The 21721-nt window shown below is 42.6% G+C and overlaps 1 protein-coding gene across 1 annotated transcript in view; it reads right to left on the reverse strand.

Annotated features, from left to right (window-relative positions):
* Positions 1-566: 566 nt before the first annotated feature.
* The window catches only part of GDF11 (growth differentiation factor 11), a gene marked incomplete at its 5' end in the record, with an annotated part of 29194 nt that continues 8039 nt past the window's right edge, over positions 567-21721 (reverse strand). The window contains 2 exons of the mRNA XM_080994843.1: positions 567-5723; positions 7510-7883. Of these exons, the coding sequence (XP_080850969.1) occupies positions 5343-5723; positions 7510-7883 (755 nt within the window). The 3' untranslated portion in view covers positions 567-5342. The remainder of the gene's footprint in view (positions 5724-7509; positions 7884-21721) is intronic.

Here is a 21721-nt window from a genome sequence, read left to right on the forward strand (position 1 = left end):
TGGACAAAAGGTAACACTGAGTTTCTCAATCCCCTAGTCCTTTATCACAGCCAGTGTTATACCTGTGTGTGTCATATATCAGTAACTTGGCTCTCTAGAAAGCACAGCCTCATTAAATTAGTAAAGCATGCTGTTGCCAGTGTGAATTGGATTTTCATGGTTTAGGTACGTCAGGTCTGTTGGACTGAGGAGGCTGTAGGCACAGTCCTCCTGAATCTCTTAAGAAAATGGGTTCATCTACACTGTCCTGATTGTCAAATTGACCTTGTTGCCAACAGTGGTGTTTGCATACCTAAGTGCTGGCTGGGGAGGAACAATAGAGATCCAGTAAGAAAAGCAACTGTATTTCAACTAACGTTAGAAGAGGAATAATGTCAGATGTTCTTTGTATTAAGGAATGAACTAGATGGGGAAAGAGACCGGTACCTGATTATTTCTTTTCCTTTAAAAGTCATTTCCCTTTTCTGTACCTCTTCACCAATCTCTAGTGGGGGGCCTTAGCTCCTTAACTCGCAAGCTGATCAATATGCTATATATCTATCTATCTATATATATATCTATGATAGATAGGTAGATAGATAGATAGATAGATAGATAGATAGATAGATAGATATCTCCTGCTGTTCTACAGAGAAGAAGTGGCATCCCTTAAAGATCACTTGGTAAAGTCAATGGCATCAATCAAGGAATCCCATCTCACATCTTTTCTTTCAACCCTCTGGTCCTATGCTCTTTCCCAGTTCAAGGAGAGATCCTACAAAGCTAATATTTTCCAAAGGGAAAAGCAGAGGCACGAAGCAGAGGTAACAGTGCTTGATTAAAGTATTGCTGAAAAAGTGACTTCTTTAGTACATCTGGCAAAGGCCCACAGCAATGGAATCCTTCAGAGAAAGAACAAGAACAAATGAAATCGATCATCATTTTCCATTGCATCAAAAGGACTAGTGACACTTCTTCAAATACCAGATTCTCTGCAGACTTCCAGAGAAAGCTCTTCCGATCAATCACAACAATTAGAGATTTATTTCTTTTGATTCCTCAGGAACTGGAGAGAAAAAAGAATGGCATTGCTCTACATCACCATGTAGTAACTGCTCAGATTCCCCATTAATAAAAAATAGCAATTCCACTCATGTCAAATTGCTGGGATATACTTTTGTTAGATAAATCTCACAGTAAAAAAACATGTAGTAAGTACACTTCTCTTCCCTCAGCTTTTTATTCTAAATACAGTATATTTTAATATGAAACTAGCAAGATATGCCCTTCATATTTCTGATATTCTCTTTTGTGATGCTTGGTGGCACACTATGAAGGAAACTATAATTTAGTTTCTGTTGTTTTTAATCTACCGATCCACCCAAAATACAAGCTGCAGAAAAAGGAAATGAAGGTAACAAATACAGCATATTGAGAACTTAAATGCTTTGGAGTCACCTGAAAGAATCCAGGTGACCCCAAACCATTGAGGAACGAAGGATTCCTGGGTTAAATCCAGACATGGGCTTCCATCTGCAGAGCTGCTGTCCTGTATATACTTAAGCTAGCTAGTTCATTTGCACAAAGTTAAGTTAATGTAATTTAGCATAAGAAAAGGTAAGTTTGAGTGCTTTGAAAAAGAGTGAAGCGCTTCAGTCCATAAGTGCTAGAGAGAGGCAGTGTAGCGCAAAAAAGAGAGCTGATCTCTGTGCAACCTTGAGCAAGGGACTGTTCCCTTTTTTGGATTTTAGGGTTTAAACCCATGAGAAGTGCTAAGATTTTGCTTAGCTAGGGCAGCATTGAACTCCCTAGCAACAGGGTAAGAGGCAGGGTAGGGAGTTAAGATTTTCCGCAGCGTCTCATCCTATGCACCTTCATCCAAGCCTTCATTCAAAGTTTGCCCAACATTCTGGTACCCTGTAACTTCAGATCAGGAAGGCAAAGATTCCATAGTATGTATCGACCTACAAAAGGACCAAAATTTGTCCATACAAGAATTGAACTGGGTGGTGATGTACACAGCTTCTTTAATACAATAAGTGCTAGATTTGGAAAGGTGGTAATCTGTAGGATGAATTAGTTCCTGGTGGTCTAATCCGATTCTTTAGCCATCACATCCACAGTTGGTATATCTGTGAAAAAGCAACTTCAGGAGAAGTCGAGTGACATAGTTTAGCTGCTTTCATGCAATAGAACAGCTGTAATTCTGGCAAACAAGTTGATGGTTGGCTCAAAAGAGTCTTGCTAAAAAATTTGAACAAACACTTGGCTCCAGGGTCTGCTACAGACTCCCCTCCAGTCCATCACCCCCACACCCAGGTTCCAGACCCATGACAGAAATTTCTGAAGGGTTGCATCATGCCACACAGCAGCTCGCTAGACAGCCCAAGCAGAGAAGTGGAGAAACAAGCCCTAAAGCAGCAGGAACAGCTGAACTCTGGAGAAACAGGGATTCTGATTTCATACTGTCATGAAAATAGCAGAAGGGAAGTAAAGACGCCACAATGGTATGAGTAGTCTGAGCCTGACTGTTTGTTCCAGTTTGGCGCAAGAAGGCATTGTCTACTTCAGAGAGAATTCTCATTTGCTCTTTCCCCTTCCTTCATTAAGCAACTGCAAATTCTGCAATAAATTCTCGAGATTTATTGGAGAAATTATGAACAGCCTGCAGAAGCAAACGCTTGCATGAATAGAATTCATACTTTGACCTCACAAATAGAGGTGCGTAAGTCTACTTTCCAAATGCCATAAATAACCTGGGGCCACCTACTCACTATAAGAGCTTTCCTACACCTAACTTTTTCCCTATTTGAATATAGAAATACTTCTGCAAGAAACAAAGTTCACTATATATGCCATTTCATCTGCCTAAGTGCTTCAGCTTTTGAGAACAATATTTCAATGGCTCCTTCAATCTATAATTTGGCTGCTTAATTGAACAAGTGAGTCCCCCCTCCCCCCAAACAGACTAGATTCAAACTTTTGTCCCATCACAGATGGAAAATTTACAGGGAATGGTTGAATTGTGGTGACCATCAAACAGCAACGATTTCTAATTCACATAGGACGTGAACCACTAACTAATGGGTTGCTCTGTTAGCTCCAAATTGCAGTATAGCATTAGTCACTTGGGCTGAAAATCCACACTGGAATCAATACCTTGGCTCCACATTTAGAGCCATTATAGGTAACACCACAATTACCAAGATCTCATACTCCCCTAAGAGCTTCTCCTATTTAAACTTTTATATCTCCTCTAAGAATTGTAAGCCATGGATATGAAATCCATTATAACCCAACATCTTCCCAAGGCTGTTGACTCGAAGAAGGCCAGTGACAATATCTGCAACCAATTTGGCATTATCAAGTAACTTACATCTGTCTGGGGACATCAGTGTAGAGGCTTCAGCAGGCATTCTATCTGACCCATCTGTGCCAGTTTCGAAACCTAGAAATCAAGCTCAAATATGGCATTTGCTAAATGCCCAGTGTTTGGCTAGTGTTTCATCATCTGAAGAGCAATGGTCTCCCATCAAAAGTAACACCAACTCTGGATTAAATACATTCTGTGGCATAAAAACAATTAGAGACCATTGCTTCTCTTTTTATGAGTTAATGTATAATTTCCCTATGTTATTCTGGGCTTTGTTGCCTCAAATAGTAGGAAGCAGAATTGCACTGTGTTTCTTGGTTAGGGAAAGGACGGTCACACTGTAGTTTCATGGAAGGCTATAGACAGGTTAAGGATCTACATAAGTGCATTTTAAAATAAAAGAGCATTGATACAACAGTGAAGGTGAAGAGGAGCCAGACACAGCAACTCACTCATGCGACCATTCAAGGACTGCCGTGTTATTAAGAACTGCCTAACATCAACAAGTCATTTTTCCCAGAGATGAGGAACTTGCAGCCCCTAAGATGCTGTTAGACTTCACATCCCATCAGCCTCAGCTGACATGACCAATTGTCAAGGATGATAGGAGTAGTGGCCCAACATCATCTTGGAGGAACACGGGCTCCCCATTCCTGCTCTAGCCATTAGAAACAATTCTTGCAAGTAGCCAAATCATATGTGTGTGTCCAGTTCAGTTAGCAAAGGAAACCATTAGTTCTATATATATATTGGGCGGGTGGGGCTTCATCACTGAAACATTAAACAAAGGTTATGCTTAAAGGAAAGCTCCAATGCAGAGAATGATTCAATAAATAAAGGAAATATTTCTCCTCTACTGCATCTTTGACAGACTCCTACCCTGCAAGTGAAAACCCTTGGTGGTATAAATCAAATCATGCCAGAGGAGTAAAAGGGGACAGAGATCCTTTGTCCTCACATGAACAAGACTCTTTCCCCCACTACTTCGAAGATGAACTTAGGTTAAGTACATGTTAAGCTAATAGCAACTTTGAATTCAATGAGTTGAGTTTACAGTTTCCTAAGGACACTAACACTGAAGGATATCAACTTTGAAGTGGATAGTGTCAGTCTGCATGAGGGATACTGAAACTAAGGAGGTGGACTTACACCCAAGGCAGATGGAATTAAATTTTTCCTCTGATTGGACAGCTCCTCCAACACCCGTCTAAGTCTACGGACTACACTTCTACTTCATCACCTTGGAACTATGCATCAGAGAAAAACATTGCAAGTGGACTCTAGTTTCTGTTTCTTGGGCGTCTCCTAACTTTTAAGGGAGTCTGTCTCACAAAAGGCAGGCAGGTTCAGCAACCCTCAAAGTCCCACATCATATTCACCCTCCCACCCACCCCCCAAAATGCCAAATATTCCCCAAGCTGGCTGGTCCCTTTCTCTGTCTTTCTTCATCTTAATACAAAATATTTACCTCTTTTTTCCCTCTTTATCTCTATAGCTCCATACAACATTTTATTTAACTTAACAATCACAATCTAGGAAGCTTTCACTGTTTGTAAACGGGTTGAAGAGCCTCTCTCTTTCTGATGAACTTTTCCCACTTTGTAATCATTTTACTCTCAGATTGAGAGAGAAAGGGGGTTGGGAAGAAAAACAATACCAGTAAAAGTAAAGCTTGAGCAATGATGGGTCAAACAAAGGGTTTTGGAAGAGAAGAGGTCATTTCAGATCTGCCTCAGCGAGGAAAGTATTGATCCAAGCCAACTCATTCACTCTCCAGTAACGTGACGTCTGTTTTGATTATTGCACAGTGCATGATGTCACTTCAGAGATTTTCAATACAATTCTATCCATCTTGTTCTTTTCCCACAATTATTTTCTCTTCAGAAATGTTTTAAAATGATCAGGAATGGATTCGTCAGTGTCAGGATGCATCATCGAAGCAGGAATCCAGGGGAATCGTGAGGAAGGAGTGACAGGACAGGCAGAGGGTTTAAGAGCATCCACACCTGTCAACAACCATGCCAGGGATTTTGCCATAGATTATCTGCTGTTTGTCATTGAAGTACAGCATGTTGATGGGGGACATCTTGGTGGGTGTGCAGCAAGGCCCAGCTGAGCCCCGGGGATTGGCCTGCTGCACCAGATGGGTGTGAGGATATTTCTGCATGAACATATACTCGCACTGGCCTGAACAATAGTTGGCTTTGTACCGCTTGGGGGCGATAATCCAATCCCAGCCGAAGGCCTCAAAATCAACAGTCAGTGGGTAGCGGCAGCAACGGGACTCAGTCGAGTGCTCGTCGCAGTCTAGTCCCAGGTTCCTCCGGGACCGTTTGTTGTTCTCCAGCACACGTAGCTCCATGAAAGGGTGCTGGGGTGGGAATGGAAGGGAGAAATCAAAAGAGTTACGTGTTTATGTGCAATGTCTATTTACCCACATCACAAAGACAGAGATAACTAGCCCCATAGCAGGAGCCCAGCTCACAAGGATAGTTTTGAAGCACACCATTTCCATTAATTATCATCAGCCCACAACCCATCTTTCCAGCCCCATCTGTCCTCTTGCTCTGTATATCTTTTAAAACCACATATTTATCTCCCTAGCCATATCCCAGCTCTGTCCAGCTCGAGTCCTTATCTGTCCTTCCAAGACAAGCCATCTTTTCTCCAATCCTAACAATACTTATCACAGCGTACAGTAATTTATCCAATTCCCTGTAGGAGCCTAGAGTATTGCTTTCCCCTTTAGAAAACCAGGCACAGGCTGACCATGTACAGCTCGCTCCCTCCCTCCTTCCTTCCCTCCCTCTCTCTCTCTCTGTGTGTATGTGTGTGTGTGTGTGTGTGTGTGTGTCTATACGTTCCTTTAAAAAAAAAGTAAACAAGAGAGAATGCAATATGGGCTGCTGACCCATCACCTGCTGCCAGAAAACAAAAATGAGGTGCACAATCTGACAAGAGAGACCAAGAGATCAATTTGTAGGTAGTGGGTGAAGATGTGAAATAAAGGGAGCTCCATAAGGAATATGTGCATGTCTTTATGTGATTTTTCAAACCATCTGCATATAGCAAGGTTTCAGTTAAATTGGTGTGTTTTGGCAGAGTAATTATGCCTAACAGAATAAGCTTCAAGGGACAAGTAAGAGATTAAAGATAATAAAAGGGGAGGGGAAAATAAACCAAGAAGATATATTTTTATAAAGGAAAAATGGGGGAGGGAAACAACCTTCAACGTTATTTGAATCTCAGTAAATTACTAAGCGTCTGTTTACATGGAAGACTAGCTTAAGGCTAACAGAATAAGATTGAATCATGAATGTATGTATCCAATAATCTGTAACATGCAATCTCCTTCAGAAAATCAGTGAATTAAGATGCCACTTCAAAATGTGATATCCTGCCAAGAATATCAAATATTTTGCTGAATTCTGGATATTTTACAGGCGGTGGTCTGAGTGTTAGTGAGACTTCAGAGCTAGCACAAATAGGAATTCTGCTGTCTTGAGTTACATAATGTTCAGCCTTTGTGAAGTACAGAAGGTAGATGGTGGTTTTATCTGTTGGAGAGCAGTGAGAGTTGTGCCGGTTACCTTAACATGGTTATTCCAGACCTGTTGATGGGCTGTTTACACAAGTGGAGGCCAGTAATATCAAAACGTACAACGATTTTGCTGTTTATTTAAAGACCAGCTAAGTGAGTGAGAGATGCTCGCAAGTAAGACTTAATACTATGATTTGGCATGTAAGCACACCCCTACCCTACGTGCAGTACAATAGTATCACAGCCCTCAATGAACTTGTAGGAGGCAGGAGGAGTTACAATCAAGAGGGCAAACCAATAGGTATGGAAGGGAAAGTGCTTCCCAACATGTAGCTCACTGGTGACCCTGTATGTATGCAACAAAACAGTGAATCAGGGGCACTGCGGCCATCACTAGTTCTGAAAGACTGCTTCTTCTACTAATCTTCCACTTACTCACTTCAGCACAGCTTACTGTAATGCTGCAACAGGGAACTGAGGCATGTTCTCAGTTCCTGACATCAGCAAACACCTGCAGCTTGAGTGAGCTTTGTGGGAAAGGTATTTCTTTGGCCTCCAACTCTACGTTAGAAACTAGGATGGAGAGAGAAGAAAAGCAATGCTCCTATTTACCCACCAGGCCTTCAGCACCAGGCCCAAGAGAGGTGACGGCCAGGTCATTGCCATTGGGATCAAAAGCGTTGATCTCGATACCCCAGTTGTTCTGAGGCTGCTTGAACCAGTTCTGCAGTACATGCTTGAAGTCAATGCTCTGCCAGTGGCCAATGCGGGAATTCAGGTCAATCTTGAGTGAGCGGATACGAATATGGCGGCTCCCATCCTCCGTCACTGGTTTGAGACGCAGGATCTGTAGGTAGACCGTGGAGGTATGCTGAACAGGCCGCAGGTACACCCACAGCTGTGCCTTTACTACCTTGGTGAACATGATCTTGGGGCTGAAGTTGAAGAAACAGCAGTGCGGGTTGCCTTCAATCTGTACCACAGGGTCCGCTGGCAGAGAAAGACAGAGAGAGAAGCAGTGAGCAGAATTTCTTCACAACCCATTTCCCAGTGCTGCGGTCAGGGGGTTCTGCCTAAGGAGCCATTCACACAGCTGTTTATCACATGTATGAAAGTACTTTCTTGTTGATTGAACACAGTGCCTGTCAGTGGAGGTAGTCTTGTACACAAATAAGAGGCCCTCAACTGGTTGTGTAAATCAGCCTCAAGTACAGTGAATATTAAACTCTCCAGTCAGGTAGTCTTTTTTCAAGATACAACTCTCTATAGATCTGAAGCTAAAAAATAAAAGCAATTAAGAGACCCCCTTCTTGCGTATCCTAACAAATAAGGGAAGAATAAAGAGGTACAGTGGTACCTCGGGTTACATACACTTCAGGTTACATACACGTCAGGTTACAGACTCTGCTAACCCAGAAATAGTGCTTCAGGTTAAGAACTTTGCTTCAGGATGAGAACAGAAATTGTGCTCCGGCAGTGCGGCGGCAGCAGGAGGCCCCATTAGCTAAAGTGGTGCTTCAGGTTAAGAACAGTTTCAGGTTAAGAACGGGCCTCCGGAACGAATTAAGTACTTAACCTGAGGTACCACTGTACACTGATTCTCAGTTGGGAAACTGGCAGCCATGAAAATGGGGCACTAAAATCAGGGGGCGGTAGCGTCAAAAGGGCTTGGGTGAGAAGGGTCACGATACAGGCAGCAACCATTTCATGTAGGGGTTCTGTCGGCAGAGCACACAAAAGTATGCCTCACCCCATTACGCCCCCCCTTCCACCTTCTTCTGGGTCCAAAAGGACCCACACATTGGCAATTACGTGTCAACTGGGTGCATCTAAAATGTCACTACCTTATGTAAAAAAGGTTATGCAGCCTAGTAAAGTCAATAGCCTTCCAATGGACAGAAACTACTTTTTCTAGTGACTTCTCCTTTGCAGCCATTCCCACATCATTACTGAGGATTCCCCCGGCCCTTCAAAACTTATTTTAAGGGGGGCGAGTTTACAAACAATTATTTACAGTTGAACCCTTTCCAATAAAATATTAATACCAAGAATTAAAATATTAATACCAAGAATAAAATGTGTATCACAGGAAGCCAAGAGGGTGTGAACATGGTTAATGAGAAGAACCAAAGAAGTTATCAAAGTCTTCCTTCAGAAAATGGAAATCACATCCAAATGAGAACAAAGAGGAACACAGGCTTTGTCAAAATAAATGCAAGCAGACAAGAAAAGGTGCAAAAAAAGGAAATAATTCAAAGAGCATCCCTCAAAAAATTAAGACCAGTGATAAAAAATTATATAACTGCATTAGAAGCAAGCCATACTAAAGCCTGATTTGGCACCACCATTTTTCTCAAGGCTAAGTTGATCCGCCAGTTAGCATCCAGCACTGTTCCAACATCGTAAACTTCTTGCCCTTTCTCCCTTCAGTACTCCTTTCTTAAGGCTGACTTCAACTAACCTTTACTCAGAGTAGGCCCACTGAAATTAGTGGAGCTAAGTTATTCATGGCCATTAACTTGAATGAGTCTACTCTGAATAAAAGTTAGTTTAAAACAACCCTTTGTAGCCACTACCAGCTACAGGTGTGATGTGCCAGAATGTTTGTGGGGGTTTAAAAAAAATAAAAATTCACATGACCATAGAAAGCTAACTTATACCAAGTCAGATCGTTGGTCCATCTCACTCAGTAATGTCAACAGTATTTCACAGGGAGACACCAGGGATTGAACCTGGGATCTTTTGCACACATAGCATGTGCAATACGACAGAGCTACAACCCTTCAGTACTTTTTAAATAAATGTCCACTCCTAAGTCTAAGGCTTCATTTTGGAACCAGATTTTTCTGCTACCTCTTTACTGTTTTCATAGGGTGGCATTCAACTGATGAACCCCATCAGCAGAAGTCCTATGTAAGGACTTCCATTTGCACAATGGGGCTTTCTTTCCCATGCCCCCCCCCCTCCTAAAAATGGCTTGCAGAGTCAGGAGCACCCCTAGAACAGCAAGGAGAAGAGATTGTTCTCTGGCAAACTGAAATGCTTGCCCTGAACAAACAATTCCCTTATCACAAAATTGAATGCCTTCAATAGCCCACCACTCATTCAGACCATGACTGATATGGTTTATTATTATTATTATTATTATTATTATTATTATTATTATTATTTAGATTTCTTTAGCTCCCTTCGTCATAAGATCTCAAGGGGTTTCACAGAATAACATGATAAAAACAAGTAAATAAGTAAAACAAAACAGCAAACAATAACCCCCTCTTTCCCACAGATACATTTAAAAGGCTATAGAATATTAATCGGCCAAATGTCTGGTTAAAGAGGAACGTTTTTGCCTGGCACCTAAAAATATATAATGAAGGCGCCTGGCGAACCTCCCTGGGGAGAGCATTCCACAAATGGGGTGCCACTACAAAGATGGCCCGTTCTTGTGTTGTCACCCTCCGGACCTCATGTGGGTGGAGGCACAGCAAGAAGGGCTTCCGATGATATATATAGCTTTAGGTCACCTGTTAAGGGCTAGCCCTCACAAAGCAGCTTATACAAGCAAATAATAAAATATAAAACAACCATTTCAAACTACAGTGGTGCCTCGCAAGATGAAATTAATTCGTTCCGCGAGTTTTGTCGTCTTGCGATTTTTGTCGTCTTGCGAAGCACGGTGTCGGGAAAGTTTTGGAAAAGCTTCAAAAATCACCAAAGTCTTTAAAAACCTCAAAAAAGGCTACCACACCGCGTTCTATGAGTTGCTCCTCGAAGTCAAGTCGCAACTGTATTAACGGTGTTAAGAAAAAGGAAACAAACTTGCAAGACCTTTCCGTCTTGCGAAGCAAGCCCATAGGGGAAATCGTCTTGCGAAGCAGCTCAAAAAACAAAAAACCCTTTCGTCTAGCGAGTTTTTTGTCTTGTGAGGCATTCGTCTTGCAAGGTACCACTGTAACTGCTTAGGGCTTTGGCCCAACTGGCCAGAATTTGCACTCCTTTCTGAGTCAGGCCCCTCAGGGCTAATACGACTCAGGCATGGAGGCTGTCTTGCAGGATTCCCCTCACCTTTTAGCCTCAGTACTGCTGCTAGCCAGCGGAACCTCTCTGCGTCACTGCTTTTGCCTTCCTTCTTTAGTGGCTCACTCACCGTGGCAGTCATAGGCACAATGGAGAGGGGTAGCCAGCTCCCAGTCCCTCTCCTCTCCTCACCAAACAGGTGCAGTGTCACAGCACAGCAAGAGACATCTGCTATGACCCCAAGGTCTCTCTCCTGGTCAGCTAAGACCCCCATGAGGGCATATTTGAAATGAAGATTTCTTGTGCTAATATGCATCACCTTACATTCGTTTACACTGACTGACTGACTTACATGAATGACCAATAGTTTAAAAGCATATCTAGCTTCTGAAGCAAAGTAGAGTAAACCTTGAATCCAATAAATATTCAAGGTTTTGTGTATTTTGACTCCTAAAGGGATCGTGTTTCATTTCACTAGAGATGCTGCAGCCTTTTGGGTTCTGCATTCTACAGTATCCTGCAAAAGAATACACAGGGCAGCTATCAGGACTATCACATAATCCTTAGCATAGTTAACGATGCTAAGGATTTAAGTGGGTTAAACCACAGATCCTAGGGCTTGCCGATCAGAAGGTTGGCGGTTCGAATCCCTGCGATGGGGTGAGCTCCCATTGCTCTGTCCCTGCTCTTGCCAACCTAGCAGTTCAAAAGCACATCAAAGTGCAAGTAGATAAATAGGTACCGCTCCGTTGGGAAGGTAAAGGTGTTTCCATGTGCTGCTTTGGTTCGCCAGAAGCGGCTTAGTCATGCTGGCCACATGACCCGGAAGCTGTACGCTGGCTCCCTCGACCAATAAAGTGAGATGAGTGCTGCAACCCCAGAGTCGGTCACGACTGGACCTTATGGTCAGGGGTACCTTTATCTTTACCTTTACTTATTTGAACACAGTCTGATTCCTGTACCTTTTTTTTGTGAGTGTGGGTTGTTTTTTAGTCTCAACCTTTCTTCTGATTTCATTGTACCCATTTTAGCACACTATAGTGTTTTGGTTAACTCCAAGCTCAACTGGAAGAATGAGAAACCAGATTGTCATTTGGAAACCGCCTTTCTCCTACTGAAGCTTAGGCACCACTTCAACACGTCCCTTTTTATTCCTTCACTTTCCTCGATGGGTAAATTGGTAGTCTGATGTTGAGGGAGTGTTTAGTTGATGTTAGATAACCTGCTTCTTCAATATTTTCATCCTTCAAACATAAAATGAATAGTGTATGAATTGTTAAATTCTTTCAAAATAGAGACTTTGTTTGGGCTCCAGTAAAAAGGAATGGTTCCTATTCCAGACTATCAGAACTATTTCAGTGCTGAGCCAAAGACAGCAGTCATAATAGTGTGCGTCTGTATACCCAGTCCTCTGTCCGCTTCAGTAACGCAATGTGTGACAGGGCAAGAGATTGGAAAGAAGACAGTCTGTCTTTGACTTGTATGTATGTCTATAGATGGAATTACTTAAGAACTAGATAATATAAATGGGCCCAGTGGTGACTGCTAGCCATGCTAGCAAGAATTTCAGGACCCATGTTAGCCATAGTGTCTCTCTAGCGGCTAGCTGCTGGGGTGAATTTCACTACTGCTGCCTGCTAATAAGCTTTTCCATGAATCTGGTGAGTCACTGACAGAAGACAAAAATGTTAACTTGGATGCACAACTGATCTGACCCAGTGAATGGTGCTTCTTATCCTTGGGATGAAGGCAGAGAAATTGTGTGTCCAATGGGCCACAATTATGTGGCCTCTAAAATGAGGTCTAACTCTAGCATAAGACTCACATGTTACTTCATCCAAATCTATACACATTATCAGTCCATGTCTATCCATAGTAATACTTTGTTGCTTGTCCTAAACAAGTCATACAAAAAAGGACAACTGGTCCCATACCATAGGATGTAGTCAATGCAGTCCTGAGTCACTAGTTTCACCAATAAAAGGATTTCTCGTGTAACAGAATGTTCTCCTTTCCTCCCCCTATGTGCCACCTAAATCTGTTCTAAGTGTTTCCCCAACCTTCTGGAGCAGATTTGGGGATGGAGTGGGGGGGGTCTCAATTGCACAAGCACTTAGTTGAATACCACCCCATGTCTCTAATGAATGCCACATCTGAATGCTTAAACAAGGCTTATAAGACAGCAGGGTATTATTTCAGTCCCAATACTGATCACTTCTACCCTCCAGTAATCAAATAATCCTGGATTTCTTTAACAAGCTTTGGTCCCAGCACAGATTCTTGGAGCACCTTGCTATTTGTGGAATATAAATTTGTATTTTTCCTTGCTGTTTCTGAATCTATTATTAGTGATTGATCCATGAGAAGCTTTGCTATATTGACAGTGGTATTTCATTGCCCTTTGTGATTTGGAGATTGCTTTCATTATGCTATGTTGTTATGCGGATGCCTTCAGCACAGTCGACTCTGAAAGTACTTTTACAGTTTCCTCCCTTTGAACATTCTTAATTCTTCAGCACTGGCATGTCCTTTCCCATTTTGGCACATCCCTATTTTCAGAATGTCAGCATTTATATAATGGTTATCAGATTGTTTAGCTGTTGTCGTCTATGGCCTATAGTCCATTCCGTTGATAGTCAAGAGTTTCCTCTCCTCTTTAGTTTGTCTGTTCTAATCTAGTCACTCATCCAGTCCACTGCAACCCACACTCCTTTCCCCCTTGCAATGACATGTTGTGATTGCTCCTGTTAAATTTAAACTTTCCACCCGTCCTTTCGTCCATAGTCCTAGGTAGTTTTATCACAAAGCACATTCAGCTTTCCTTTCAACCGCCTACCTCTGAGACAGAATTGGACATTTGAGAAGAACCAGGTTTATCAGCAAACATAGGGTTGCCAGATCCTGTCTTTAAAAGTTTGAGTGCAACAGGAGAGTTGCTCTGCCAGTCTCCTTTGCCCACATCTCCTGCCTGTTGTAGTAGGGAAAGCTTCAGTTTATTCTAGAGTAAGTGGGGAAGGAAAGTGCCAATCTGGCAGCACTTTTTGAAAGTTAACCAGGTTTATTTCTAAGCATGCGTCATTGCAGATTAAGCTAGGATAGAGACAAATCACTCACCCAAACTTCAATATGAATAGATAAAAAGTGAACGGGTGAGATGCAGAGACCTCCCCAAAAGCAGTACAGCATATGCAATAGATGTTCCTGTACATGCTGAATGAACAGGCCAGGGACAGTATTTACAGCAGATAGCATTTCCCTTACCTGCCCACCCACACCCAGTTCAACATGTGTGTATTTGGGGGAGCAGCACAAATACACACAAACATTCAAGAGAACAGGCAACAGAATAAGAGGTAGCACACAGTCAAATCAGAGAAGGGTAGCTCAAATAATAGGCAGAAGATGGAATTTACTGTGAGAGAGGAATCTTTCACCTTTAAAAAGCTTATTTATGAATATAGCTGAATGGTTCCTTACAAAACAGCTATACAAAATAGGAAGTGATCGTTTCTCTATGCTTTTGTTTAGCTAAACGTTAAACATGCTTCTTCAGTTGATAGTGATGGCTTCATTCACTGCTTGAGCGATGGTGGCTGGTGCTTCTACTAAGCACACCCTACTTATTTGGGAATGAACTGGAACAATAGTTTAGCAGATTTGAGCATAGGCAGATTACAAGTCTGAGAAGAAGGAACTTTTAAGGGAATCACATTTGTCTTTTAGGAGAAATGATGGCGCTTTAAAGTAGGGGTAGGAAAACTTTTTCAGCCCAAGGGTCACATACCAGGGGCAGATGAGGCCAGTGAAAACAGTAGGTTGAGCAACAAAGAAAATAATGCCTTTGTAGAGTAAACTAATTTATGCATACACTCACATCCCCCTCACTTCCTTCTATCTAGACCAGGGTTTCCCAAAGTTGGGTCTCCAGCTGTTTTTGGACTACAATTCCTATCATTCCCTGGTCCTGCTAGTTAGGGATGATGGGAGTTGTAGTCCAAAAACAACTGGAGACCCAACTTTGGGAAACCCTGGTCTAGGCAAACAAGAGGCATTATTAGAGTTCAGTGATACACTTCAGTCAGGCAAAACAAACCAAGCCTGAGGCACGTTCCAAACACCAAAGAAAGAGACCTGGAGAGCCACCTTCCCTGCTTTGAAGCAGTGCTAGAACACTCTACTGCTTGGGAAAGTGTGGAGGACCAAACTTGCTCTTGGGGAAAGAGAATATACATACTCTGTCTGGGCAGGTACAAAGTCATCTGTTATTATATAAGCTGCCCTGAGCTTTACAAGAGTAGTAGGATATACATAGATGTTATACACTGACGTACATGCATCTGTAATACCCTATATAGCAAGGGTCAGCAAACTTTTTCAGCAGGGGGCCAGTCCACTGTCCCTCAGACCTTGTGGGGGGCCAGATTATATATTGGGGGGGGGGATGAACAAATTCCTATGCCCCACAAATAACCCCGAGATGCATTTTAAATAAAAGGACACATTCTACTCATGTAAAAACACACTGATTTCCATACTAACTGCGGGCTGGATTTAGAAGGCGATTGGGCCGGATCCGGCCCCCGTGCCTTAGTTTGCCTACCCATGCTATATAGGGTTAGTGCGATACACAGGCCACTCCTGCAGAAGTCAGTGCCTCAGATAGGATAATTCCCTCACTACATAAAGAATTGAATTGACACTTCTGTTGAATTCCTACAACAAGCAAACCAATACGTATGTCGCAAGTCAAGCAGCGAAGCTCAGGGGTAGAGTGGGGAATACACATAGCAAAGATCTCGCCTACCCTCCACTCAGAAAGAATGGCTAGGAAGAATAATAGAGGATGATCGCCATCTAAACAGGCAAACTGGGGATTGGGAGAGAGTCGTTTTGCCATTCACATAGGCTAAGGGGTGCGAGAAGGAGGCACTTCCCCCTCTTCCCAGCTCCAGCCAGCAGCTCCCAGTGGCCAACCCCCTCCCACTCCTCTCTGTTCACAGACATCTGGGTTACATTGAGCTAGGAGTGCCCCTTTGCCCCTGCCTGGTGCACCCCGCTCCGTTTAATCACCCCCAGCTGCATGTGCCATGAACTGCAGGCCCTGCTAACACGCCAAGGTCATGACACGGAGTGGCTGCCTCACCCTGCGCAGCCAACCAGGAGCAAAGGCTTCTGCTAACAAATGCCCAAGGCAATTTGCTGTGCACAAGTCCCAAATTAATGCTGTGCTCCCTTGGGAACTCCTCTCTCTACCCCAGTCTCTGCCAGTTCTTAAAGTGACAGAAAACCTCTCCCCCTCCTCTCAATGTTTTCGGCCTAGCTATGCAAAACCCTCCGCACAATCGCAGACGTTGCACAGACTAAGGTGGAAAGGGCAATTATGAGATTGGGGCTGGGAAAGCACACAATCTAGCCTTCAAAGCAAAGGCATGCTGGCTTATTATGTCCAGGTCCCCCAAGTTTGATGTGAAATTCTGTTTGTTATGTGGAAGCCTCCAGTTAAGTCAAACTTGTCTGTGAGCGTAAGTCAATAGCTAACATAAAGCCACTCTCTGTTCCAGTGGTTCATCTTTTCTGTCTTCTCATTGGCAATTAATGTGCCCCACCCAAAATTTACCAGGGCGCTGTCCATGGTTCTGTGCCCTGACAGTAGCCATTCCCCACCTGCCAATAGGGAAGAGAGGGGAAAGATTATGCAATAGGGCAGTGCTACTTTCCACTATGGGTAAACAGTCAGAACTGGTTGCGCTGCTTCTTTTCACTTTTCTCCATGCCTTCATTACATCCAAGTTCATAATAACCTTCACCTATTTTTAGTCATTTATGAAAACTTTCTTACTCAACTCACTCCAAGTGGGACTGTAGAATTGTCTTCAGCTCTCATTTGGAGTGTGGTCTCCACCCCATCCACTCCTTTTTCAGAGACCTGCAGTCTGTTTAAATGTTGTGACCTGATCCTGCAAGCACTCAGACACTGACTGCTTTACAGACAGAAAATGAGAAGAAAATGTTTATGTCTCTTGTAGCTACTTATTAGATGAGAAGCACCTGTTGGTTGTTTTATTTCGGTAAATTTAGACCCCATCCTTCCATTGTAATACAGTATTCAGAGTTGTTAACATTGAAGTTGATAACAGCTATGAAAATTAATTTATAAAACCTCTAATCCAACAGATAAAAGAGGTGGATAAGACAGGCACTGCAAAGGAAAACAATTTAAGACAAAATATCAGCCTATTAAGAATCATTAACTCACCAAATCAAATGCGTGCCAGAATAAAAACATCTTAACTAGGTGGCAAAAAGCCGAGAAAAAGGGGCCCAAATGAACCTTCCAAGACAGAATTCCCTAATCTGGATGTAACCACAAAAAGGCCTCTTCTGCGTCCCTACCAGTCGTGCCTCCCGCCGTAATCAATTGGGATGTGGAAAAGAAGAGACTTCTTAACACTTCCTGTGTCCTCTATGTATCCTGGGCCCCCATCATTTAGAGCTTTGTTGCTGAACATGACTAGCTACTGCTCTTATGATATACACATTTCTTTTCCAACCTCTTCTTCACTCTTTCCCAAAATACACATGCCACAGCCAGAGCAATGGAAACCATTGAACACCATGCTTCCATGGACAAAAACTTTTTTATAAGGTTTCATTTATCCATTCCTACTATTCACAGGCAATTTGAAGCTTGTATTATTATATTTATTATTTTAAGTATTATAATCTGTTCTTTGTTTTAAAGTTTCAGTACCAGAGCAGGGAATACTTCTATAGAGTCTGGCTGCTCTGTGAGTGGAAACACCGGAGAATATTATAATTTTCAGCATCCTGGTCATATATATGGTCTCTACCAATCAGAGACGGGCTACAAGAGGCAAACAGGATCACTATAGAGCCCCACATCTTGTTTCTGCTGCTGCACAAATGAGGCGAGATTGAATATACAGTGGTACCTCGGGTTAAGTATTAATTCATTCCGGAGGTCCGTACTTAACCTGAAACTGTTCTTAACCTGAAGCACCACTTTAGCTAATGGGGCCTTCTGCTGCTGCCGCACCGCCAGAGCACGATTTCTGTTCTCATCCTGAAGCTTAAGCTGAAGCACTATTTCTGTGTTAGCAGAGTCTGTAACCTGAAGCGTATGTAACCTGAAGCGTATGTAACCCGAGGTACCACTGTACAATAATTTCCACAGAGATCTTCAAGTCTAATCATCCTAACATGCACACTCTGAATTCTACGAACCCTAGCAATGGTCCTTATTTCCAATGAGGAAATTGCCTCCTCTACAGGCATTCTGTTCCACTGGCTGGTTCCTTCTGGTAAATATTTGGCTGTTGTTTTTAAGTGGAGTTCATTTTGATTCAACGGTTGGTTTCTATTTTTCCTCCTTCTTATATATTTAAACTTTCCTTGGTAGCTAAATAGATAGAACTTAACATATCCTTCCAGCTTACTTTAGGTTCTATTGCTAATCATTCCCGCTAATCACCTTCTCTCTCTCTGTAGCATTGTTCTAAGTATCTGAATAGGAAACGTAGTTCTAAGAATTTATTGGAATCTCTTAGTTCTATGTATGCTATGAAAATGTATTCTTTGTCCAGTTCTTAGGTACCCAGCATAATTTTAAAGCACCAGTCCTGCTGCACTGAGTTAAATCAATATTTAGAATATTTAAGTCCCAGTGCCACATATCTAAATGGCAGGGTTATTGGTTTTTAAAAAAAATAAAAAATCCTGGTACATTCATTGCCTCCAGAACCAGGTTAAGAATACAGGGTGTCTCTTCTAAAACATATTATGAGGCTTCACATATCTTTAACCCTTAATGAACCATGTGTTCACCTTTGAGAGCATTCAAAACACACAAAGCCTCTCACTTCCTGATCCGTCCTGTCCTGCTTCTGAATTATTCTACAATGTCCTGCTTTTCACACTAAAAATTCCCATATTATTAATTCCCATATTATTAATTTCTCTATAGATGGGAACATTACCACCACTCTCTTTTTTTCTGACGGATGATCAATTACTATGCTTTGAGACGGAAGAATGGGCATACTTCAGGTTCCGTCATGGAAAACATCCATGAATTTTCACCACAGAAAGAGTTCTAATTTGGCTGGGGCCCTACTCTGTCAATTACTCAATTTAACAGGTAATCAAGCCCTACCCACTGCTGCCCAGGTGGTCATCCAAGGATGAGGTTGTACTTGGTGCTACAGCAACACACTAGGAAGCCATAGTCACCTTGCTGACATGACACACATACTTGTAAAATCCTATACAGTCATTTCTTAATGGATACTCACTAATATAGTCTACCATACACTAGACTAGAGTAACTGAGTGATCTGGACTGCACTAATCAGCTTAATATATGCAACTGTTGTGGAGTCATTGTAATATAGTTGTACCTTGGGTTAAGAACTTAATTCGTTCTGGAGGTCCGTTCTTAACCTGAAACTGTTCTTAACCTGAGGTACCTCTTTAGCTAATCGGGCCTCCCGCTGCTGCCAGCCCGCAATTTCCGTTCTCATCCTGAGGTAAAGTTCTTAATCCGAGGTACTATTTCTGGGTTAGCAGAGTCTGTAACCTGAAGCGTCTGTAACCCGAGGTACCACTGTACTGCTAGTATTCTAGTGGTATCAACTGCTGCCAATTCTTCTAACGCAGGCTTCCTCAACCTCAGCCCTCCAGATGTTTTGAGACTACAATTCCCATCATCCCTGACCACTGGACGTGCTAGCTAGGGATCATGGGAGTTGTAGGCCAAAAACATCTGGAAGGCCGAGGATGAGGAAGCCTGTTCTAATTCTTCCAGTTACCGGTGAAGGCTATTGTAATTCCTAGTTAACTGTTACTAGTGGTGCTGCATTCGAGAGCATTTCCACAGCTCTCTCTGATCTCCTGTGCTTCATTAGTGAAAAGGGAATAACTACCTTAAATATTGACACACAAGAGTGTTTAAGACCACCCTTAGAATTCCACTAGCAGTAATAATGAAACCTCAGTATAGTTACATCCATTCTGGGGGGAAATTAGGTAATGATACTTTACAACTCCATTGATTTCAGTGCAACCTGGGCAGGAACTTCATGTAAATCCAATTCAAAACATTATATGCTGCTGCACCACTAACCTGGAATAATTTGGTACATATTTGCACACACTCAAAATGCTATTAGGCATTCTTAGCACTGAAATACAATTTTGTATATTATCTTGTAAACAGCCTGTAACTAATGTGGGTATCTTATTTACCATCCTAAAATATCAGTACAGCAGTTTTTGTCTGATTTTGACATATTTCCCTTATTCAGCAACTTCTTATAAATGTCTGGAGTCACAATTCAGCCCATCCCTTACAGTTCCCAATCCCCTGTTATACCAGGTTATGTCCCTGGCTTTCTTGCTACAAAATCCCAACTTTACATTTTCCAGCAAAACTGACACTTTGAAAATGATCCCTGTACTCAGAAAGTAGTGATGCCTGCAAGTAGATTTGAAGTCACTGTTGTGTTAGACTTACTCCAAGCTGTCAGAATGCAGTACTAAGGGGGGGGGGAGTAGCGTTTGGTGGATTTCACACTGTCACACACCCCCAGTCTCCCTTCAAGGTACTTCATTAAGTTCCCCTCCCCACCACCAATGCCCAAACGAAAGGTCATCAGGGGTCATGGGTAGCCAATAAATGGTTTAGAACCCAATTATCCTTCCCTAGTTTCTTGTCTATGGGTGGGGGAAATGTAAGCTTTAGATTAAAAAAGGGGGGAGGACAGGACAGAAGGAGTGAGGAGAGGGGAACCAGAAAGGTTTATGGCCCCACTGCCTATAAAACCTTCCCTTCCTTCTGTTCAGGAACCATAAAAATACTCACACACACAATTGCTCCATGAAAGAGTGTCAGGAGCAAAAATCATAACTGCCATCAAGGAAAAAGGGAGTGAGGATGAATGATAAAGATTCTAGGAGATGGAATCTGTGGGTCCAATGGATTGGCTCCAGCCAATCCAGTAAGCCTACAAGCAAGGGGAATTATTCCAGATGGCCAATTAAAATCAGATTGGACTACCCTTGTCAATTTCAATCTGGGTGGTGTGTGCACGCTGGCTTTATTTTTGCAGGGGGGGTGTGCATTGGAGGGAGCAAGTTGTTAAAGGGAAAGAGATGGTTGTGGGGAGCAGCAGCAAACGTTTAACACAGAAAAAAGCCCCAGCGTGTCGCCGATTTTATGGGCAGTAAAATTTCAAAGCCATCCAAGTCTATTAATGCTGGAGAAGGAAATTTCTCAATGAGCTGTAGAATTGGCCAGGAGGGAAGTCCTTCTCCCTACTGCGATTCCTCACACTTGTGCCCCCCACACCCTCCCATCCAACACCCCTTCCTTCCGCTCAGCCTTCACACACTCCAGACCATACGCTGCCTCCCCTCCCAGTTGGCATCAGCTCGAGTGAACATTTTGAGTCATAGATTTTTACAGAATTCTTCCTTTGGTAGAAACAGTGGTGTCATAGTTCCAAAACATGTGCACATTCATGCTACAGTGCATCCTGCTGTACATTCTCACCCTTCAGTCTCGCAATGTAAATGTATTCTTTGGGGGGGGGGGGGAGATTTTCTGCTGATGTGGAAGCATAGAAAATTCCACATACAGGCAGCTGTGAGTTCCAGTTCCAACGTTAAGTATTCCCTACGTAGAGATACTCTAATATGGTAGCAATACTTTGCCCACCTCTCACATCTCCTCTGAAAATCCTGGATCTGTTAACTTTAAACTTACTTTCAGAGCCCACTATCATGTTGCAAGC

This window comes from Podarcis pityusensis, assembly GCF_964106645.2.
Source record: "Podarcis pityusensis genome assembly, chromosome: 2".
Classification (NCBI taxonomy): Eukaryota; Metazoa; Chordata; class Lepidosauria; order Squamata; family Lacertidae; genus Podarcis; species Podarcis pityusensis.